The sequence below is a fragment of the Zootoca vivipara genome, chromosome 10 (genome assembly GCF_963506605.1).
Source record: "Zootoca vivipara chromosome 10, rZooViv1.1, whole genome shotgun sequence".
Classification (NCBI taxonomy): domain Eukaryota; kingdom Metazoa; phylum Chordata; class Lepidosauria; order Squamata; family Lacertidae; genus Zootoca; species Zootoca vivipara.
Genome location: NC_083285.1, coordinates 4,429,031 through 4,453,650, shown reverse-complemented (window position 1 = coordinate 4,453,650; position 24,620 = coordinate 4,429,031). Strand labels below are relative to the sequence as shown.

Here is a 24,620-nt window from a genome sequence, read left to right as displayed (position 1 = left end):
TCTTAGGCCGCTCTATGAATGCACTGTTGCTTGTTAAGCAACTCTGTTTGTTGGATGAGAGGGATTCTTTCTAATAGCTGTTTCGTCGTTGCTACTCAACACAGAAGACTGAAATGGGTCCATGTCTGAAGACCATACTGGGGAACACTTATTTTGACATGAATGATCACATTTGTTTTAAACCTAACATTGTTTTAAACCTAACATTGCAGGTGATGCTTCAAGTTGCAGCATGGAATATCCCCCTCAACAAGAAAGGCCACGACATTTGGGACTCTCTAAAATGGCAAGCAAGCAGGGGGTGTCAAAAGTTTTTCAAATTTTGAATGGTGTTGAGAAAGTGAACAGAGAGAAGACTCTTTTCTTCACTCATGACATTAGAATCCCATGAAAAGCAAAATAGGACAGACAAAAAGAACCACACCAGCCAGGCAACTGAGGGAGGCTCTGGTGAACTCCAAGGTTTGCAGAAGTACAAACAAAACCCCTCCTAAACTGTCTGTTTGGGGTGGAAGATGGGGAATATGGAAGCAGGCAGAGAATGGAACGGATCATCCTGCAACAGGATGCGTACCACATCACAACATTTCGTTGTGGAACGCACTTGCTAACTTGTTCTGAACAGTCAGTGGAGTGAGCAAAGCCTACTGGCTTACTATAAACCAGGCACGTCCAACAGGTAGATCCTGATCTACCAGTAGATCACTGGATGTCTGTGGTAGATCACTGGCTCCCCCCAAAGAAACTCAACAACTTTGGCTCCCCTAAAAAAAGCTCTTTTTTTGGCCTAGCACCCTTGAAAATAGGGCTTTCCCCCTCCCTAAAAAAGCTCAAGAACTTTAACCTGACCCCCCCAAAAGGAGGTAGATCACTGCCAGTTTTTAACTCTGTCAGTAGATCACAGTCTCTTGGGAGTTGGCCACCCCTGCCACTTCAAACACACCGGGGTGGGGTGGGGTGGGGGTGGGGGTGGGCAGGAGTGGTTCTCACTGCCATTGCCCCTCTAGTGATCTGATCTTACAAAGGTAGCTTCTGTTGGACCAATTCCAAGCATATCAGCTCCAATTCTGGATATCCATCACAAACATAATAGCAAGGTGAAATCAGGCTTTGATTTAAGATTCCTAAAACCTGCCCCAGAGAGAAATAAAGGAAAGCCGGAGATAATGACTATTCACCTGCCTCTCTGTTATTTATGCTTATCTTAGATCTCATTTAGATGCATATTTTCCTTAGGAACTAAGAAGAGGAGTGGCAGGGATAATTAGCTGAAAGAAAAGAAGGCTGGATAACCAACTGGCAGAAAAAGGTTGCCAAATGTTCTAAAATCCCCTCCGGCATTCTCTACTCATCTCTGGAAGAGCTTTCAGAAGACTTAATAGTCATGCCAATGAAGTTGTCCAAATTCTTGCATGGAAACAAGCTTTCTGTGCTCATAAAACCTGCCTCGAAATGACAGGTGAACCGTACAAGCCTCAACATTCTTTTCTGGTTTGGATGAAACCCAGGTCAAAGAAGAAATCCTAGTTTCCCTTCCACATCTGTCTCCACTACTTTTTTCTATCTCAAAAAGCTGAGCCCCACCACACATATGCTTCCCTCTCCCTCAAAGCTGGAAAGTGGCATCCAGAGTTTCTTTTGGGGTGTTGTTGTTTGGGTTTGTTTGTTTGTTTTTTGTCTCTCTTCCCCCTCCCCCATCATACTGGCTAGGACAGGCATCCCCAAATTTCAGCCCTCCAGATGTTTTGGACTACAATTCCCATCATCCCTGACCACTTGTCCTGTTAGCTAGGGATCATGGGAGTTGTAAGCCAAAACATCTGGAGGGCCACAGTTTGGGGATGCCTGGGCTAGGAGTATGTACCGTACCGTGAAAGAAGTAATTCTCCCAAGGGCTTCTGATAGGTGGGATAGGTCAAATTTGGATTGGCTCCAAGATAAGCAGGGCTATTTCCTGATTTGGGGGTTGGGGTGTTAAGTCCAATTCAAGCAGAAGGAAGCTTATTAGTCAGATCCTGGCTTCAAGAAGGTACATGAGAATAAATTATAGCCAGGATGTTGTTCTGTGAACTGCCCTGAGTCCTCAGAGTATAGCATGGTATATTATTATTATTATTATTATTATTATTATTATTATTATTAATTTACAAAGGCAGTCACAACTGCTGAGAGTGAGCTGATGGGAGGCAGATAGTGTCAGATCATCTTCACTCCGTGAAAGAGAATGAGGCAAGTGATGGCAATCTAATAAGCTTCTCTTCTCCTATCAGCTGTTCAGAATGATGATCATTAAAGGTAAAGGGACCCCTGACCATTAGGTCCAGTCATGACCGACTCTGGGGTTGCGCGCTCATCTCGCATTATTGGCCGAGGGAGCCGGCGTATAGCTTCCAGGTCATGTGGCCAGCATGACAAAGCCGCTTCTGGCAAACCAGAGCAGTACAGTGGTGCCTCGCTAGACGAATTTAATTCGTTCCACGGGTCTTTTCTTATAACAAAAAATTCATCTAGCGAATCCCATAGGAATGCATTGAATTTTTTTTGAATTTTTTTTGCCCATAGGAACACATTAATTGAATTTCAATGCATTCCTATGGGAAACCGCGATTCGCTAGACGAATTTTTCATAAAACGAATTCGTCTAGCGAGGCAACCTCCGCTCGAAAAATCCTTTCATTAAGCGGAAATTTCGTTAAGCAGGGCATTCGTTAAGCGAGGCACCACAGTACATGGAAACGCTGTTTACCTTCCCGCTGTAGCGGTTCCTATTTATCTACTTGCATTTTGACGTGCTTTCGAATTGCTAGGTTGGCAGGAGCTGGGACCGAGCAACGGGAGCTCACCCCGTCACAGGGATTCGAACTGCCGACCTTCTGATCAGCAAGTGGGCTCCTGCCCACCTAGCAGTTCGAAAGCACGTCAAAGTGCAAGTAGATAAATAGGGACCGCTCCGGCGGGAAGATAAACGGCGTTTCTGTGCGCTGCTCTGGTTTGCCAGAAGCAGCTTTGTCATGCTGGCCACATGACCCGGAAGCTGTCTGCAGACAAACGCTGGCTCCCTCGGCCTATAGAGCAAGATGAGCGCGCAACCCCAGAGTCGGACACGACTGGACCTGATGGTCAGGGGCCCCTTTACCTCTTCAGCCAGACACTACCCTGTTCTATTATGTTCCATTATAGAGGGATTCAGATGATTATTTATTAAATTTGCATACTGCCCTCCATCCAAAAATCCCAGTGTGGTTCATAGCAGAGAAATACAAAATGATTGACAAGGCCTGGTTCATTCTACAGTTTCCTTTCTCAACTATTTATCCCAGGTCTATGGTTTTCTAACACCAGGAACATCTGGGCTTTCAATACATACAGGAGAGTAAAACTAAGCCTATTTTCCTTAAGATTTGTAGCTTGCCATCAGAAATCCTATCAGATCAACAAAAAAAGCAAGAGAATTTGGCATTCCTCTGCAAGCGGTTGAAAGAAAAATAACGATATAGCAAAAAGGCCCGTTTCTGGAAGCCGTTGCATCGTGGGGAGGGGAGGAGAAACAGTTATCGAAATCCTTTAAGCCAGGATGACAACATAAGAAAAATAAGCAATTTATATGCAGTATAGAAGATTTAAGATTCTTTCTTCACTTGGAGAACTCCACCCTCAAAAAAAGTTTACACTGTTCCTCATTTGATCTTTTATCGAAGACATTTAAGTCAAGCCAAGCTGTATTAGATCAAAGTGTTTTGTACAAATGAAGACGCCCATGAGACAAATAAGGCTGAGAGAGAGAGAGAGACCAACCTTAAATACTTCCAGTTCTTCTAAGATGAGTTCTCCAGTTGCAGAGGAGTTAGTGGGCAGGACTACGACCTTCTGTACTGTACCCTGGTCTGGAACAGAGAAGGGGTAGCAGGAGAGGAAGGAAAGGAAGGGAGAGAACAAAAAATAATTAAAAGGATGCAATGCTGAAAACAATAGATGAGAGAGCTGTGGCTGCCCTGTGTCTAACAACATGTAGGAACTTCATGATGAAACCAACGTCTTTATCCATAGCAACTGCTATGGATAATATATTCCATCATAGTTTTAAAAATACCAATTCGTCACAATATCTTGCATGACAGGTTTAGTTTTTTTAAATTAATATTTATCTCATGTTCTTCCAATGGAAAAGCCCCCCCCCCCAATTGCTAATTGTTGCATGTGTGGCTAGCATTGCAATTTCCCCTCCTCATACACTGCAGCCCTGGTGACAACTGCTCCCCACCCCACAATACTGAACGCGATTGCTAATCACACCATCAATGTTAAGTGTAGTTGCATTCTAAGTTTTTGTGAAATAGCAACCTTTGTCGGCTAATTTGCAAGACTGTGCTCAGCCAGGGTCCAAAGCTACAAGAATCGTGAACACTGCCAAAAGGAGTGATATTTATAAATCATGCTTTTCAGAAAGGAAAAAGAGGTGGGTCAAACATATTTCTCTGCATGAAATTTCTGCCTATGCTACCAGTAGAAGGAGTAATATTTTAACTCCCACTCTTACGCCCACTGGGCCCAACCCAATATCTCACTAGTATTACACTTCACGGTACATAGGAGAGTGCGGTTCAAACTAGAAATGCAGGTAACTCCTTAAACATAGGAAACCTCCACCACCTTTCCTAAATTTCTTGGTTTGTGCCAAGGAAGAACCCCAAAATTCACAACCAAAATTAACTTTAGTTTAAATGTGGTTGTGCCTTTAGGCCAGGCACATGATAGTCTTATTCTCTGTTCACCCCCATGCAATACACAGACACTCCCAAATTTGGATACACATAGCACCAAAGCAGATATGTCATAAATTGGATCTTCCCCTGAAATGCAAAGAGCAGCGTAGGATAGGTGGTTTTTTTTGGGGGGGGGGAGAACTGTGGCAGGAAGAGGAATAGTTAACATTTCCCACCCCCAACCTGCATGATCCCAAGGCTGGTCAGGCTTCTCTGTGAATAGTTTTTGCACAACGAGAAGCTAGGCACGTTACTTACTTAATTTCAAGACCACATTCTATCCATCAGGATCACAGGGCATTCATTCACACTAAAGCACCAATAAAACAGCATTTTTTAAAACACACACACACACACACACACACACAACACCCATAAGATCATAACTGAGCAGTTAAGACAACCGTATCATTAAAATGACAACTATTTCTGCAGCAAACTGATAATTTCATTTTCAGATGATTTCATCCCATGACTCAGCTCTCCCATAGTCCTGGGTCTTAAAGCAAGGGTCGAAGAAGCCCACCAACAAATGTGCCATGTGTGCTTCTGGGGGTGGGGTGGGGGTGGGGAGTTCTACAAGGTTGATAAAATGAGAGAACAAAATTGACAGATTCATCCATCCCTACTTGCAGGTGTTTAGGACTACATCTCTTATACACAACACTTGACGGGACCCAGGTGGCGCTGTGGGCTAAACCACTGAGCCTAGGGCTTGCTGATCAGAAGGTCGGCGGTTTGAATCCCTGTGACGGGTGAGCTCCCCTTGCTTGGTCCCAACTCCTGCCAACCTAGCAGTTCGAAAGCACATAAAAATGCAAGTAGATAAATAGGAACTGCTATAGCGGGAAGGTAAACGGCGTTTCCATGTGCTGCTCTGGTTTGCCAGAAGCGGCTTTGTCATGCTGGCCACATGACCTGGAAGCTATATGCCGGCTCCCTCGGCCAATAATGCGAGATGAGCACCGCAACCCCAGAGTCGGTCACAACTGGACCTAATGGTCAGGGGTCCCTTTATCTTTATACAAAACACTTAGGTGGTATGGAACACCCAGATGTTTGGCTGTTTATGCAGTAAGTTCAACTTTCTAATGCAAGGGAAAAGTTCAACTCTTTCCATATCTTTGTAATATAAGGCAGCCAAAAGAGAACGTTCTAGTCAGAATCTTCAAAAGAGAGACTTCAAAACAGACCTATAAAAGCCCTTCCCAAAGAAAACAAACAAACAAGTAAGCAAAAGACTACATCTGAAAGGACAAGCTAAGCCACATCATAAAAACCACCATCAGCACCACAATGGTAAGAAGTGCTGACCCGGGTGACAGTTTTATGAGGGAACCTTATCCTTTGTGGTGGTCCCAGTTCTCCACCTCCCAGCCCAAGGATGAGACAAACTACAATTGCAGTTCTGGCTCAAATATGCATGTCTGACCTCAAGGTCAAGAAAACAAAAAGAAGAGAAAAGGGAAAGCTTAAAAAAAAATCTGCTTGGAACATTTCTATCAAGTGAAAGTACAAGGATCCACTGGGATGACAAAAGACTGCCTCCACGTTCTTCTTGCTGGACTTGACAAAACTCCCACTCTGCTGTCCTTAGGACTGTTCCCATCAGGACCATCCAAACTTATTTCAGAAACAAATTCAAGTGAAACTTGGTGGCAATTTAGGGAGACTTGTGCTCCTGTGTGAAATGTTAATTAAATTTATATCCTGCTGTAGCAGATTCCACCTTTCTGACTACCAGTGGTAGCAGACCCACCGCTCTGTGGTTTCTGTGCAAAGTAAAACTGAAACTTGGAGACTCAGGCAGAAGTTGCACAATTACTTTGAATATATAACTGACCCAGGGGATTCCCCACCCTCCTCTTAACTGGATTGAGAATCTTCTCTTTCTAAAAGATCTCTCCCCTCCTGACTGGAATGAGACCCAAGTAGACTCACAGCTTCTACTTCTCCTGCTCCAATTAACTCCTGTCTCAATACTTTCCGAAGACACTAAACTAGGCACCCCCAAACTTCGGCTCTCCAGATGTTTTGGACTACAATTCCCATCTTCCCCAACCACTGGTCCTGCTAGCTAGGGATCATGGGAGTTGTAGGCCAAAACATCTGGAGGGCCGCAGTTTGGGGATGCCTGCACTTAACACTGTCTTCCAATCTAAGCTCAGAGACTCTTTTCTCTAGCTGTAGACATTTTCCTCAGAGTGGATGTTACACACAGATCAGTTCTAACTCTCCTTCTCTCCCTCCTTCTCTCTCTTCAACTATCTCCCTCTCTGAACTCTCTCTCTCAGAAATGGCTCCTTTTATCCCCCCCCAAGTGCTGTTCCACCCCCTTCCATCTTGGTAGTCAATCAAGAGAGAGGCTCCAGCCCTCTGGTAGAACTCCAAGTCACCGCATCACCAGACCCTGGTCTGGCTCAGCTGTCCATCACAGCTGTCCTTCCTCCCAAAGTTGCTCAGGGCAGCAGACCTTATCCAAACCCCTTTTTGTTTCCAATTTGAGACATGCTGGAAGGTTGCTGCTGAGGCAGACAACAAAGTTATATGGAGTGAAGCAAAAAGAAAAAAGGGGGGGGGGTTCAATAAGGCCAGCACATTATTTTTGGCAGGCAAATGTACCTGGTGATGAGCCTTTATTACGCAGTTATTTTCCATTCCTTTCCTAATGATCTTGAGCATGGAACGGGCCTTTCGCCCATCTGCCACACACTTTTGTAAAAGTTATCACTAATGCCCCGCCACATCCCAGCAAAAGCCTGCTTGGGTGTGGGAAAAAAATGGTCTGATCAACTTGGTGAGCACTTGAACAGCACACTGTGAATTGACATCTGCTAGACCAAGTATTTTTTAAACGGCCTCAACACAACGGCAAAAAGTGTGATTCGCCCTTGGCCAGAGAATCACAGAGTGTCTGCCTGCATATGCTGATGTCTCTCTGCTTTATTGTCTGATCTGTAAAATACACTTTTGCAGAGCCATGGTAAACATTTCTATTATAGCGTCTCCACCATTTACTGCATCTAATGTTAAAAAATACTTTACACACCCTGCCTGCACAGTTCTCGGAGGGACAAGTCACTCCTCTTCCTGTTGCACAGATGGACTCCGAGGCTGCAACTGAACATTTGTGTTTGTTGGCGCTGTGCCGAAACCTCGAAATTTCCTCAAAAGATTTATTCTCCTGCAAAAGATGCTTCTACTTTTCTCTCTCATTCTCAAGAGCACTTTTAAAGTTCTCTCAAATTCCTTCAGCATTTTGGGAAGTAGAGGATTGATCCGACTTCATCATTGCAAGGTGGCCATGGGTAGCGCATATTCCCCATATATTCTCTCCCAAAAACCTCCACTTGCAGCTGTGTTCATGAGATTTATCTGCATGAGTAGATCAAGTCCTAAAGCTACATGGGAGGAGGTATTTCTGAACTTGGCAGGCAAACACCCTAGTTGGAAGAAGGACTCACTTCTGGCAACATTTCTGTCCCGCTTCGGAACTCATCCATGCTGCCTTGTGTCACCACGCTGCCAAGTCCCTCTTGCCATTGCCAGAGGGATGCCGGGGCCTGTGCCACCAGCGATCAAGCCTGCCAGGATCACACAATGCAGTTGTCAACACTCGTAAGAAGGAAATTTGACGCAAATCTTTTAATTAACCCATGATCCCCATTCCTTTTGCTTGCTTGCTTTTTGTTGGTGTTTGCGTTCTCTAGCAAATCCCTATTGAAAGCACAAAACACTGGAACAAAAGAAAAAAATGCCACACCCTTGGGTTTCATTTACTTTTCACCAGTTATTGTGTGCCACCCATGTTCATGGCATCAGAGACAAGGTTGATGGTGACATGAGAGCCCTTTTGTGGCTGCTCCCTTCCAAGGGTGGTTAGACTGGCTCCCTCCTTGTTATCCTTCTGCCAGAAGACTAAGACCTTTCCATTCAGACAAGTGTTTGAAAAGTAGGTGCAGACTAAATATCTAATATAAATGAGATTACTTGGCAAAAGTAAGTCCACACCTTTCATTCAGCTTGTATACATACTTAAGGTACATATGTAAGAGGCTAGTTTATAATTATATTTTGGAAATTATCTGTGTTCTTATGTAGCTGCTTTGTTTTATACTTTCTGGATGTCCCACCAACATATTATAAAGTAGTTGTGTTCTATGTTATAAATCAAGCACTGCTAGGAGTTGTTTCCTTTTGTTTGTTTTTTAATCAATTTAAAAATTGGTGCAGCATGACCAAATATTTATTCTGAAAGGGCTTCTGGGTTCAGCGCCAGCGCCGATCGGCGGGGTCTCGTCTCGTCTCCGAGACGGCCCGTCCCTGCTAGGAGTGGGGAGGGCAGCGAGAGCGACGCTGCGCCCCTTAGAACCTCGGGAAGGGCGTCCCGGGGGCAATTTGCTCGGCTCAGCCCAAATCCGGACTCCCCAACTCTTCGGTTAGCTCTAATAAGAGCTCTGGAGCGAGGAGGGTAGAAGTCGCGGGGGCCATTTTGAGCGGCAACGTTATTCTAGCAGGGAGAAGCTTCAAGCCGAAGGCGGAGAGCGCTGGATTCTTCCGAAAATAAAACAATTGGAAAAGATTGTAAGTAACCTCACGATTTAGATTATAAAACAATTTGGATCTGGGAGAGAGGGGAGAAAAGAGGAAGCCACCCCCCCCCACGGCAACAAAAGAGACAGTAAATAGAAACCCGAAGCCATAAACAGAAGATTTGCAATTCAAAGGATCCCTCAAAGGCATCAAAGAGAATCTCCCCTTTGATGCAGGGTGAGAAGGGGAGAGAGACTGTGGTTTATGACTGCCCTGCAGCAAGAGGTAAAGACTGAGAAAAATCTTTCTTTTCCGCGGGAGCCGGCAGCCCAGACAACCCAGTGAGTTGATCAGGATTTATGAGTCAATTTTTATTTCATTTTGTATTTCTGGACTTTGTGGAATTTCTTTTTTGGTTTAAATGTTTGTGAAATGTGAGTTCGAACTTTATTGTTAAGAAGACTTGAAGAATGCAGCCAGCTTGTTAAAATGGAGTCGAGAAAATAAACTGTGATCATATTCCACCCCACGTGACAAGTTTTGACCTTGGCAGGATTGAATTATGTCAACAAAAAAGTGTTCCCCTGAGTTCCAGCGGTCTGTTTTGACCTTAATGTGGGAAACAAGAATAGAGCTATGTCAAGAGGAGACACGACGGCAAGAGTTACAGCAAAAATTTCAGATGGTGATAGCAGAATATGATTTTTTAGGAGATGAAGCTTTTGACACTGAAAAAGATGAATGTGAGAATGACAATGATGATGACTGTGATTTGGAAGGAAAAGATGAAGATGAGGACTGTGATGATTCAACACAAAATGAAGCACACCACGAAAAAAATGATGACTTTACTCTACAAAAAGTTGGATGGAGTGCCCCGCTTTTGAGGGGGGCACGATTGGTATTACTGGAACTCCAGAACGCCCACAGGGAAGAAGGAAAAAATATGCAGAGAAGAGAAGAAATTCAGGGGCCCTGTATGGTGGCCTGGATGGCAAAAGACTGTAAACAGGGGGTGGGGTGAAGGGAAAGTGATGTTGTGATTACAGGGATGGATTAACAGGTTTATAACTGGTCTGCTGATTATGGAATTTGCTGGATTGGGGGGGTGGAGCCGGTAATCGGGGATGTAAGGTTAAATTGAGAATAGTTATAGTTTTAAAAGTGAATGGATTTTGGAAAATGTGAAAATATGGAGGCTTATAGAGGGAGAAAAAATTAGGCACGGGAAGATAAAATGGGAGTTTGATTTTTCAGTGATTTGAAGTTGTATAAGATACAAAGGTGTATTTCTATAAAGTAAGAAACTGTTGCAGATGATAAAAAAGGGATGAAAACCGGGGAAGGGGGGGGGAGGGGAAGCCCACAAAATATGGTTTTACAATCATGAATGTAAGAAAAATTTTTCTGTTTTGTATTGTTTTTTTTCTCTTTTTTTGCCCTTTCTTTTTTTTCTTTTTTCCTATTTCTATTTTTCTCTTTTTTTTTGGTATGACAATAGATGGTTGGATGGATGGCCTCCTGCGTACTGCCCTGGTTTGCTGGAGCTCCCTGGTGGCAGGGGGGGGGGCTTTGGGGTCAGGGGAGGGGGAGGAGGACAGAAATCCAAGCATAAAATGAAACATCTCTGACTGTTCACATACATGGGATACTTCTGTGGCAGGGGAGGACCCATGTGGGTGGGTAGGAAGGAGGTGGAAAAGGTGTTTATGTATGTACCGTTTTTTTTGTTTTTTTTGTATTCTGTAAAATTAATAAAAAGTATGTTTAAAAAAAAAATATTTATTCTGAAAGTGTGGCCCAAAGAAAAAAGTTTGAGAACCACTGCTTTAAATAAAGAAACAACAGCAGCAACAATTTTAAGGAAGCAAAGCCAGAGGGAAGATCAGGAACCTATGGAAAACACTTCCATTATCAGGCTGGACTGGAATATGGATGGACCGGTTCAAAAAAAGAGGAGCCCTTTACTGCTGTCAGGGCAATAAGAGTTAGGGCTCTTCCCTGGCTACCAGCAATGCAAATCATGTCGGAGTTTGTGGCGTCACACTGACAAGCCCCACAGAACCTCACCTTAGTCCTGTTTACATCCCTCCATCAGTTGGAGTGTGAATTTGTGAGGGGCGGGGGTCATGCAGGTGGAACAGTCAGTGAACAGCCCCCCCCCCACATAACCTGATTCTTAGGAGAGAAGCCTTGTTTAGACGCTGGTGCTCTGAGAGAAATGTTCTTTTAACGGTTGTTAGTAATTATAAAAATGATTGGCAGCGTGAACAAGGAGGGAGGGCTCAGGCAATGCAAGGGCCACCAGCGGATGTCGGGAGGAGGAGAAAGGTGGGTTTGCTCTCAGCACATTGTTCCCATGGGCAGCCTTTTCTCTTCTCCTTTGATGTGGAAGAAGGGAAATACCTCGGGGTGGGCTAAACTTGCCCTTGGTGGCTCTAAGCACTGAGAATCAAGCATTCACTTTCTTAGCCTCATCTTGTCTTCTTCTCTTGCAAGCCCAAGTGGTCTGTGATCTGTGCTCTACAGCTAAGGGCTGGCAACTTCTCCTGGGCAGAGATCCATCACCCAACATCATCCATGCTTTGGCAATGTCTAGGTTTGACTACCGCTGTATGTGCTAAATTTGGATGGGGCTTCCTTTAGTTATCATAATAGGGCTGCGAATTGCTGACTGGGACCAGCCAAAAAGACCCCATTTTGCCAGTCCTTAAAACAATTGCACTGGTTGCTGCTTCTTTTCCACCTCATCTGTTGAAATGGAACAGCTGTGTAACAAAAGTATAACGGTTGGATAGACACCGTAAGATTCTTTCTACTCTCAGTTGACCTGAGTATTGGCATGTTTGAACATTGGAAAGCATAGTTGTTCCTGAAAGAAGATCAAGAATTTTCTAGGAGGCCACAGTGTGAAACTATAAGAACGCTGAGCTGGAATGCTGGTTTAAGAGTTCTCCAGAGGTGACTATAGTATTAATCGGAGTGTATTTTTAAGAAAAACAAATCCAAAGCCTTAAATATGAATACAACTTTAATTCAGAGCAGGTGGCAACAATTCCCCCCTTTAAAAAACTTATTTTAAAACACTTGAAGGAGATCTATAGCATTAATTAAGAGACCTAAAGAATGGGAGGATAACCTTCTAGGCCTCTCCAGCTGGCATCCATTTCTATCCTCAGGCCACACCCTTCACTGGCCCCTGCTTTGCACCCTGATTCCCCCCCCCCCGGCTGCAATGTGTCGTTAAATTTTGATTATGCCTGTTGTTTGACTGGATAGAGGATAGAGATGGGTGCGTGTAGAAATTGGCCTACTGCACAAAAGTGAAATTTGCATCCATTACTCTTCCCATTTTTGCCCCTGGCTACCATGAACACAGCCTTCATATTGACAAAAGTTCCCCTGACTAAAAAATATTGGTGGGGATTGCATCTGTTTAACAGCAAAGTGGCCGTGGTTGATCTTGATGGATCCTGCCATGCAAAACAGATGCCTGTAGATTACTAAAACAGCAGGTGTTTGTTTGTCCTACCTGTTCCAAGAAACAAGACATGGTATTTTCCATCTGCCGCATTGACACGATCGACAGCAATCTTTGTATATTTGTAGTCTGTGCCTGTGCGGATGACTAACGGCCTCTTATGGACTGGGTAGATGGGATTAAACATCAAGGGATGGTTCCTGATGAAGGTGACCACATCATCTGGAAACTCCTTGGTGGTTCGTATGTTGGGTGTGAAGGCTCCTCCGGGACACTGTAAAAGAGGCACGGGCAATCATCACTTAGTAACTACCACCAAGGACCTTTCAATTCCCAGTTCTTTTAAATACCCCCTGAATTGCAGAAATGTGCATTAATTCTCCTTTGTCCTTGGGATATAGCAGGCAAATCTCAATCAATACGAGAGCATGAGCTGGCATTAAGGCATTTCAAGGTTTACTTAAGCATACTTCATCATAATATGATTTCATTCCAGTGCCGTTAAAAGTTGTGTTTGAAGAACCACAACTACAAAATTCTGTTTGCTATACTTGATCAATTCCAGTGAATCCGAACACTGAATTTATGAAGTTCCTGCAAATAAGATATTTGTGCTGGAAAAACAAGCAACCTACTGCTAAATGATACTGACTTGTTCCTGTAAGAATATTAATTAACCTGATGTTGATGCCTATCAAAATGCCAATCTAGTCGTCATTTAATTTGATGGATGCAGAAAAGGCTGCACATCCCTTTAAAGGTAAAGGGACCCCTGACCATTAGGTCCAGTTGTGACCAACTCGCTTTACTGGCCGAGGGAGCCGGCATACAGCTTCTGGGTCATGTGGCCAGCATGACTAAGCCACTTCTGGTGAACCAGAGCAGTGCACGGAAATGCCGTTTACCTACCTACCAGAGCGGTACCTATTTATCTACTTGCACTTTGATGTGCTTTCGAACTGCTAGGTTGGCAGGAGCAGGGACCGAACAACGGAAGCTCAGCCCATTGGGGGGATTTGAACTGCCGACCTTCTGATCAGCAAGCCCTAGGCTCTGTGGTTTAACCCACAGCGCCACCCACGTCCCACACATCCCTTTACGTGGCTACTAATCTCCCACAATAATATATACGCAAAAGCTGGGCTGGGGCCTTTAACTTGTAATTTGCTCCAGAATGGTTCACCAGGACACATAACTGACCACAGATGTACACATGTACTGCAGCAATCTGTAACATGCATACCTTCACCCAAGTTTAGTTCTAGTACTAATGTACCGATTCTAATTGTACAAACAACTCTGATGGCTTATGGAGTGGCATGTGTGTACGCAAATTACGTGAATGCAGAATGCAATGCTGAAAGTTAGCTTGCAATAGCATTCAACAAGTTACTTCAGGCACACAGGTGGCTGGCTGAAATACATCAAAACACTTTCCCACAAACAAGTTGTCCTGAGCCCGATGTCCTGAGCCCATTTAATCATGACTTCCTTTACCGCCTCTTCCTTGACTTCCCAGTCAAGCAAGAGGCGGTACATTTTTGATATGATTTTGTTGTTGTTGTCAAGCAAAATTTTTTCCAATTCAGTTGGTTGATTATTAAATCCTTTCTTTTTATCTTGTTTAAAAGTTTCGTTTAGCTGGTGATAGTCTAGCCAACTCGTTAACTTGTTCTTAATTTCTTCGTATGGTCTCAACTTGAATTGGCCTTCTTCAATTACCAATAATGATCTATAAGTTACCCAATTGCCTTTCATATTCTTTTTTTTGACCGCTATGGCTTCCATGGGGGATATCCATGATGGTGTTTTGGGTTCCAATAACCCCTTGTATTTGGCCCACACTTTGAAGAGGGAGCCTCTTATTATATGGTTGGTGAGTCCTTTGTGCACTTTGTTTTTATCATAATTTAGATAAGCGTGCCAGCCAAATCTTAAATCAAATCCTTCTATATCAAGGAGGTCCGTTTTTTGGACCAGAAACCAGTCTCTCATCCACAAGAAGCATGCGGCCTCATAGTATAACTTAAGGTCCGGTAGGCCAAATCCGCCTCTCTCTTGGATGTCAATCAAGAGAGTATGCTTGATTCTTGGCCTTGCTCCTTGCCATATGAATTTCGATATTTCTTTCTGCCATGATGTTAAATATTTCGTACCTCCTAATATTGGTAAGTTTTGAAACAGGAAGATAAGTTTCGGTAGGACACTCATCTTGATTGCTGAGATGCGTCCCCAAAATGACAATTTTAATCTGCTCCAGATCTCCATATTGCGTCTTATTTGTTCCCATGTTTTTATATAATTATCCTGGTAAAGATTAATATTTTTAGGTGTTAGCCAGATCCCTAGGTACTTAATTTTGGAAGAGAATTTTAAGTGTGTTAATTTTTCAATTTCCGTCTTCTCCCCCAGTGTAACCTCAGCCCGATCCTGTCAAACCCCTTTTTAATGAAATTACATCATTTGGGGGAATGGGCTGTTTCTAGCATCAGAAGAAGGGAAGGGAAGGGAAGGGAAGGACTGATTCCTTGATCTATTCTGAGGTTTACTTGTACATTGCAAGGGCAATGACAAATCTTGGTGCAGCTGCTCATCTGACTGAGTCTCAAACAGTTAAAATGCAATGCTGCCTTTTAACAGCTTCCTGTAAGAAGGGAATGATTGCAAGATATGTCAGCACTCACTGTGAAACCACAATAGAGGCTAAAATGTCCTTGAAAGGCAATGTCAAAGTCAAGACAGTTTAACACGGTTCTACATTTTGCTTGAGCAAATTATCTGATTGCCAACAACTGATGAAACTATAAACTTCCAAAATAAGAAAGAAGAGAAGGCAAAAAATAAAAATGCACTCCTGTTAAGCACCAGCCTGTCTTTTCTTCTTCTTCACCTGTTGTGAGGATTTGGGGTGCAGCTTCCAACATTCAAGGCCACAATTCTAGCCGCTGTTTTAGCAGTCCAGGCCAGAAATTGCCATCTTGGTGACAGTCCATGGCCACACTTATACAGGATGTAAACAGCATTATTAAATGTGATTCCAATTAATGCACCAGGGAGACAAAATAAATGGGCCTCAGACCATGAAAAATGACCAGCCTCTTGTACTACTTCAAAGCTACACCTCTATTCTATTCAGTTTTCTAAATGCAGAATTAGAGACTGATGTAGGAGTTCAGCGTTGGTATGAAAGAAAGTAACTGTCCAATGGCAGACATAGATACAAGGTAGAGTGTTCTAAGAGGGTAGGACTTTAGTTGGTAAGTTGTCATCTCACGACTGAGCTATCTCACTCATGTCACAAGCGCCATGTTTGTGGAAAGTTAATGTGTCAAGTTTCTAATGTAGCTTTCTCCTGGTCCAGCTATTGTTCTGCATTTAGTGACTTATGCACACAGAGAGAGGTGTGAGGGAAACATTCAAATATGCAATCCCTTATCTGCTGCATGAAGGGGTACAATTCTAGGAGGACTTGCGTTACTACCTAATGCTTTATCTACACATACGGTTTGGCCGTAAACTGCTCATTTAGAACAGGGATAACTAATATGACACTCTCCAGCTGTTATACTGCAGCTTCCACCATCCCTGACCATTAGTCATGCTGACTGCGTGAGGAGCGTTGGAGTCTAACAACATCTGGAGAACTCCTATCTCTGATCGAGATGAGCAAAGTGGCTTTGCTATGTTCTTCCATTACAATTAATAATGGCTCAATTAGGTCCTTTGGCAACAGGCTGATGCTTTGTTAATGTAAAGAAGAAAGTGCTCTTGTGAGCTTTCCAGGGGCTTCTGCTCACTGAAACGGAATGGTGAACTAGGCAAAGCTCAGGCTGATTTGAGAAGCCAGCGCTAACCTCCTAAGGTACTCATTTCAGCAATAGTTTTAAGTGGATTTGAATAATGTAACATATTCACTGGGCAGAAGCCAAGCCCTGCAGACTTGGCATTCCTGCAATACATACCAGTCATTGCAGATATTTCTTCCACGATTGAATATGTCAAAGGAAACATTAATGACGTAACATACTGGTTCATGCTGTGTTGGCGGCTGTGTTTTAAATCTTGTTAGTCAACTGGACTTCATACAAATCATGTCACAGAATACGTTATGAGCCTTGTGTTATGGTCCCTTGTGTAAGGGAATATTCTTTGAGTCCAGTGACTATATAGCTGGTTCATTTCTTTAGGGTATAGAAGAGTTCGCTGCCTCCAGATAGTGCTTATGTAAAAGTTGTTTTACGTCTGCAATATGCCGTTCTTTCTGCCAGTTAAGAAATGCAGAGCCAAATAATACAGGAACTCATCTCAGCTGTAACCGAATAACATCCCTTTCCCCCGCCAGTTTGCCCTGGGCAAACCCACATGCTTTTCTTGGAGATGAATGCTGTGTTGTAGTTCCTAGGAGAGGGCTGTTCTTCGAATTGAACAAATACGGGAATGTTTTATCCTCTTCCAAGCATGACCCCCTGCTTAAGATGTGACCACAGGAAAAGTACAGTTAACCGTTAGTCAAATCTTCTGTCTGTCAAACGTAAGAACCAAACTGCATATCCTAAAACCTCACATAGCACAACCTTTCCCAGACTGTACCACTTTGGAGGGTCATGCGTTTGAGCCCTACGTTGGGCAAAAGATTCCAGAATTGCAAGGCATTGAGCTAGATGATCTTTATGGTCCCTTCCAACTTTACAATTCAATGATTCAATGAACCCAAGGCAGTATATTGCTAATAATGTCTGTGATATTGTGTCAGAAGCTGTTATTCTAATAGGATTACTCTATTTAAAATAGTCATAGAGCACAAATGTAACTTTAACATGTAATTTTGTTGTGTGTAATTGCTTTAAAATTGCTGATTTTATTCACATTTTGATAAATTCCACATCAATTTGTTTTACTTTTCCTGATTTTCAAAATGCATATTATACAGTGGTACCTCGGTTTACAAACTTAAGTCCGTTCTTAAACCAAAAGCATTCTTAAACCAAGGCGTGCTTTCCCTAATGAGGCCCTCCCGATGCCAGTGCCCACCGTTCGGATTCCATTCTTAAACCAAGGCAAAGTTCTCAAACCGGGACACTATTTCCGGTTTTGCGGAGTTTGTAAACCAAATCATTCTTAAACCGGACTGTTCTTAAACCGAGGTACCACTGTATATCTTTTCAAGGTAAACTACTTGTGGGGGTTTTTTGTTTTGTTTTGTTAATGTTGTTGATTGAATAGTCTCAAACTTTTCAAATAAATAAACAAATGGATATGTGTTAATTATTTGCTTGCATAAAAATGTCCCGCCACACCAGTTCTAGGCACAGATATGGTATACATACATAGTATCTCATTGCATTCCATTACTTCTGAGCTTGGGAAGAGAGTGTATTTTAGAAGCTATATTCTTTCATATAACTCAACTTTAACTATTGCATATGGAACATCTGTCTTTTTCCGGAAGCATTTGAACAATCCCAGGCCTACTAAACTTCCTTGCAAAAGGAGTAACTTGATTTGTATATCCCAAGAATACTATTAAAATAATGAACCTCTGAAATGCAAGCTATTCGTTACTATGATCCTTCATTCACCTTTTATCTGTTAAAAATGGCTTAAAGTGTAATCTGCATTCATCTTTATGTAAAGCCGCATTGATACGCTTGGCGCTAAAGGGAATTCCATTTCACTTGTGTCTAGTACTGTTCGTAGTCGAAAACCCCAGATGCAGGAACCGGATCTGTCTAAGCTAATCAAATTATTTTAATCATCAGTGCCATTAACAGCCATTATGCTTCGGTTACAAGTTTATCAGCAAAGCTCTCATTGCTAATCAGCAGACTAACTGATCTTTGCTAACAAGGCTGCTGCACTTTCTCTATCTGAAATCACTGAAATGTTATTGTAAGTTCCCCTAGGACCAAGAAAAAGGAAGACAGGATATTGAGGAATAAATTGGCCGTGACCTTAGTAGAGAGCTGCAATGTCATTCATTTGCTGCTTAAGGAAAACCAGTGTAAGCTATTACCTTCTCCTGTAACTTGGGAAACTGCAGAACATATGAGGCTGCCCTCTGAACACTGATCCATTTAACCCGGAAACTACAACTAATCCAGAATGCGGCAGCTAGACTGGTGACTGGGAGCGGCCGCCGAGACCACATAACACCGGTCTTGAAAGATCTACATTGGCTCCCAGTACGTTTCCGAGCACAGTTCAAAGTGTTGGTGCTGACCTTTAAAGCCCTAAATGGCCTCGGCCCAGTATACCTCAAGGAGCATCTCCACCTCCATCATTCTGCCCAGACACTGAGGTCCAGCACTGAGGGCCTTCTGGCGGTTCCCTCGTTGCGAGAAGCCAAGTTGCAGGAAACTAGGCAGAAGGCCTTCTCGGTGGTGGCGCCTGCCCTGTGGAACGCCCTCCCAACAGATGTCAAAGAGGAAAACAACTACCAGACTTTTAGAAGACATCTGAAGGCAGCCCTGTTCAGGGAGGCTTTTAATGTTTAATAGATTACTGTGTTTTATTTTTCTGTTGGAAGCCGCCCAGAGTAGCTGGGGAAACCCAGCCAGATGGGTGGGGTATAAATAATAAATTATTATTATTATTATTATTATTATTATTATTATTATTATTATTACCTAGCGCTACTTCAACTGGCAGTGGCTCTCCATCTTCTCTGAGCCAACCTAGCCATCACAATGAATGATGCTATCCTAAGAAAGCTTCTGGAGATTTGCGTCTTACTGAGTTATGTTGGCCTTGCATAGGATTTCAGTCTGAAAGATGGAGAGTGAACTGCAAGCCCTTCTGCTGAGCTCCTCACTGTTATCACCACTGTCTGAACATGTAATTATTTCCTATGCGCAAGGAGGAAAGTGGAGTAGCTGGCTGGCTGGCTGTGGCCAGGAGAAAGTGCTAAATGAAAGCTGGGGAGCTTCAGCCTCTGGGGATGAGCCTCCAGCCCTCTCTCTCTTTCTGACCCTTGAGACCACACCCCTCATTGGCGTTGCTTGGCACTCCCTTCAAGTGCAACCTGGTTGCAATGTGTACTTGACCTCTGATAATGCCTCTTGCCTGCTTGGATGCAGGACAGAGAGGCTGTGTGTGATTGTATATGCAGAAACTATCCCACTGTAACAAGGGGACACTGGCCTTCATTGTCCACTTTTGCCTCTGGCCGCTGACTGCCATGGATGAAGCTGCCCTCATAAGGTTAAACAGAAGGTACCAAGGCTCTCAGGCTGAAGAAGGACCCTTGCACTAAATCAGCTTGAAATCATAGAGTACAACAAGAAATTTGTCTCAGTTCTTCCCCCTTATCTATTTTATCTTTTCTTTCAGTCTTGTCACAGACAGATAGCCCACCTTTTCCTAAGTGAATCCAGAACTTTTAAATGTTTTTAAACATTCTTCAATGTTTTAAATAGGTTTTTATTTGACTTTAAATTGTACCGTTTTAACATTCTGTGGCTTGCCGCCCTAGGCTCCTTTAGGCAGAAGGGTGGGATAAAAAAATCTAATAAATAAATGAAACTTCCCTAGACACGTCACTTCCATTAGCTAAATGTTCTTACAGGTTAACAACTTAAACTTAAAAGTCATGTTGCCGCAGCCTAAGCTCAGTGGTTTTCATCTCTCAGTGCTGAGGAATATGCAGTAAATTGTTCTCCTTCCCTCTAGATGACTGTCTTTTAAAAGCAGTCATCTTCTCTCTAGGCTAAACACAGTGTAGATCTATCCGCTTCCCCAATTCTGTCAAAATCATCCACAGCTTCCTTTTATCAGCTTTACTGCCTCTTAATCCTGGCCAATTTGTCCACATACCTTCTGAAATGTGGCCAAATGAAATAAAACCGAAGGGAGCAGACCGGGAACAGACCAAAGCGATGCTGAGTGAAGGATCATGCCTAAAGGCTGATAAAGATAACACAAAGGCAAGTTGGACTTGTAAAACCATGTTCAGATGAGTACTTACAGTCCCAGGTCGTGGATAAGGAATTCTTCCCTGATAAGGAATCAGCTGGTGGTTTGGACCTTCCTTGTGTGCGAACGGCCCATTGAACACTCTCTGGATATCAGACAAGTGATACACACAGACTGCTGAACCTTTAAATACAGAGCTGGGGAAGAAAAGAAATAAACAAAAATCTGTTCATGCTACCTTCTTGTTATTGTGCACACAAAATCACTGACACCATTCTAGCTTGCTTACAGAATCACAGAATCGTAGAGTTGGAAAGGACCCCAAGGGTCATCAAGTCCAACCCCCTGCAATGCGGGAACAGTTGCAAAATGAAGTATTTTAACTGGGGCAGCCGTAGGGAGCTCTTGGTCTCCTCAAAGGTCCTGAGCTGACTTACTGTAGGCTGGCAAGGATTTCTGGCTCCTAGTGTAGCAGCCACAAAATGACTCTTTCCTAGTCTAAATTAGAAAGAAATGAAGAAAGCTTTGGAGAACCTGGAGTGGAAGGCTGTGAGCTACATTCCGGCATTCTGCTCTGGTACTCAACTTCCTGGATTCAAAACTATTTAATTTTAATAGTTTATCTTTTGCACCCAGCTTCCATTGGTGGATCTCAAGGTTATAAAATAATAATAATAATAATAATAATAATAATAATAATAATAATCCCACAAGCCCCAAGTCTGCCACTCTTGCTTTCTACTGTTTTTGTATTCTGTATTGCAGGGTGGCCAACTCCCAAGGGACTGTGATCTACTCACAAAGACTGGCAGTGATCTACCCCCTTTTGGGGGGGGTTCAGGTCAAAGTTGTTGAGTTTTTTAAAAAAATTTTTTTAAATTTTTTAAGGATTTCCTCTGACTGCACTATATTTCATTTTATTTCATTTTGCTCAAGATTGTGATAGGTCAGTCTTTTGAGGAACTGAAGAGTGGGTGTTCCAGCCTTGCAGTGGATTGGACTTGGTTTTTTTTAAAAAAGGTTTTCTCCTGGTCACTGATTCTGTGATAAACATTACTGAAGACACCCCACTATCTAAGTGCAGTCACTTTCAAATTCTGTTGGGAGAAGTTCTTTAGGAGATGATAGAACCATTAAGCTAATGCTGCGGTCCAACAGCACAGCCTCATCCAACCCGGGCCATGCCAGTTGCTGTGGATTCTAACGCCCATCAGTTTGAGCTGTGTTGGCTCTGGCTGGGGCTGGCGAGAGTGGCAGTCCAACACATCAGGAGGGCACCAGGTTGGCAAAGGCTGCTATACCCACTTATGTGGGTATATTAGGTTGAACTCAAGGGAACTTACTTCCGAGCAGACATGTATAGGACTGCACTTTTGAGAGATTGAACTAGATGATGTTATGAAGTCAATTGCCCCACCTGCAATATTGGAATTAACAATAACAACATTTTGTTGCGTTTTTCAAGTGTTCAAAGCACTTCGCCAGGTAAATCAGCAATATGATCCCCATGCGAAGGATTGAGACTGAGGAAAAGGAGCTTGCCTAAGGGGACTTCTTCACTTCCCATTCAGTGTCTCAGCATTTGCACTATACCAGCTCTCAAACACTGACCTGCCATACAGGATTGTTGTAAGGATTAAAGAAGATTATGAGGAAATACTTTGAATGCTCTGAAGTATGACATTTCTTTTGGCTATTGACAGCCAGTTTACTTAGAAACAGGGATAAGTAAATTCTAAATAAGATTAATGAAATGTTGATCTTGGTAAAAAAAATTATATATTTTTAAAATTTTCCGCCAATTTTTCTGAAATAGATTTAAAAATATTAAAGCCGAGGCTGAAAAACAGGAGAACCCAAAATGAGACCAGAAAGAACGCAGAGTATTAGCAAAGCCTGACTTTTCAGTTGCTTCCAAATGTCTGCACACAGAATGGCTAAGAGGTAAACGGGCCTCATTAAAGGGGTAATTAGTCTTCCCAGGTTGATTACGGAGTTAAAGGATGCAATCTTGGACTGCAAATGGATTTCCCACCATGTTTTTGATGCATCCTGTTTAATCTTCATTCTCCATCTTATGCAAATATATCTGCTGAAATGCTTATCATGGCAGCTTGAAGCGAAACGCTACAACGAAGTTGTTTTTTTAAAGCAACTACACTTAAGCAAATTAGAATTTAATTAAGGCTGCACTCTGAATGATTAGAGGGAAATCTCATGCCACTTGCTGATTCGAGACATTAATAAAATCAGTGATATTGAGTTGGGAGTAAGTGCATTTGAGACTGGAGTTTAAATGTAAAACACACAGATATTTATGTTTGGTAAGACAGTTTAAGATGTAAGACCTTGCCCTCTCAAAATTTATATTGTACGGTATCTTCCTTACCACCCAAATATTCCCTTCTCTGTGCCACCAATGAAGCATGAATATGTCCATGCTGTAAATGTGGATATGCTCTGTGCGAGTCCTTCTTCAAATTTTATGGGAAATGCCACCAACAGAATGAGGAAACGACTGTGCTTCTTCACTCGTAGCCACTTTGCTTTTTCTAAACATTAATCAAATTTTACATATTACGGCATGAAGCTGTGTGGAGGGGGCTAAAAAACGCCTTTCACAAATGGAATGGAAATTGGCCCCTGCAGAGAGGAATATAATTGCTCCCATTGTGTTGATGGGCTTCCAGAGAGCTAAAGCAGTGAAGCGGCTGCGCATCACAGAAGTTCCCTTTTTAGTCCAAGGAATAATGTGTTAGAACTGGAGGCAGAACATGTGGGCAGACGGAAGCGGCAGGAAAGTTTGCCTCTTAAGGAGGGCAATTCGTGTTTCTGGAAGTGGCCTCTTCATGCCTTTGTGGAGCAGCTATGGATCTGAGGTGGCAGGACACTGTCTTGCCTTCAAGGAAGTATGAATGATTGCAAAAATCAGTCCCCCCACAGTGCGAGAAGCTGTCCTGTATCAAGGTGCTGGTGCCACAACTGGGCATTCAGGAGCGCAAGAGCCTTTGAGTAAGGCGGCTCCATTTAGCTATCCTAGTTGATAGTCATTGACAGAGAGATCCATTGTGAAATGGATAGTTCTGGTACGCAGGCTGAGACCCTACCTGCCCGCGGACTGTCTTGCCAGAGTGGTGCATGCTCTGGTTATCTCCCGCTTGAACTACTGCAATGTGCTCTACGTGGGGCTACCTTTGAAGGTGACCCAGAAACTACAACTAACCCAGAATGTGGCAGCTAGACTGGTGACTGGGAGTGGCTGCCGGGACCACATAACACCGATCCTGAGAGATCTACACTGGCTCCCAGTACGTTTCCGAGCACAGTTCAAAGTGTTGGTACTGACCTTTAAAGCCCTAAATGGCATCGGCCCAGTATACCTGAAGGAGCATCTCCACCCCCATTGTTCTGCCTGGACACTGAGGCCCAGTGCTGAGGGCCTTCTGGCGGTTCCCTCATTGCGAGAAGTGAGGTTACAGGGAACCAGACAGAGGGCCTTCTCGGTAGTGGCACCCGTCCTGTGGAAAGCCCTCCCAGCAGATGTCAAGGCAATAAGTAACCAATTTTCTTTTAGAAGACAACTGAAGGCGGCCCTGTTTAGGGAAGTTTTTAATGTTTAATGCTGTACTGTTTTAATATTCGGTTGGAAGCCGCCCAGAGTGGCTGGGGAAACCCAGCCAGATGGGCGGGGTATAAATAATAAATTATTATTATTATTATTATTATTATTATTATTATTATTATTATTATTATTATTTTCTAAAGCCACCTGCGTGAGAGGCCATCCCTGCAAATTGTGGTACAACCGCTCTAAGAATTACTTATTTTCTCTCTGTGTGAAGAGCTACTTACGGTATTTTGTCTGCCCTCAACTGGCTGCCAATCAGCTTCTCTGGATGCCTCCCCATGCAATCCTTAAGGAGGGACATTGT

General features: G+C 43.1%; 1 protein-coding gene across 2 annotated transcripts in view; it reads right to left on the bottom strand.

The window, feature by feature from the left end:
- SEMA3C (semaphorin 3C) overlaps positions 1–24,620 on the bottom strand; it is a 146,736-nt gene that overhangs the window by 17,745 nt on the left and 104,371 nt on the right. For both annotated transcript variants that reach the window (XM_035127243.2, XM_035127244.2), the window contains exons 11-13: positions 20,741–20,885; positions 12,829–13,051; positions 3,796–3,884 (exon numbers count right to left, since the gene is read on the bottom strand). In XM_035127243.2, the coding sequence (XP_034983134.2) occupies positions 3,796–3,884; positions 12,829–13,051; positions 20,741–20,885 (457 nt within the window). The remainder of the gene's footprint in view (positions 1–3,795; positions 3,885–12,828; positions 13,052–20,740; positions 20,886–24,620) is intronic.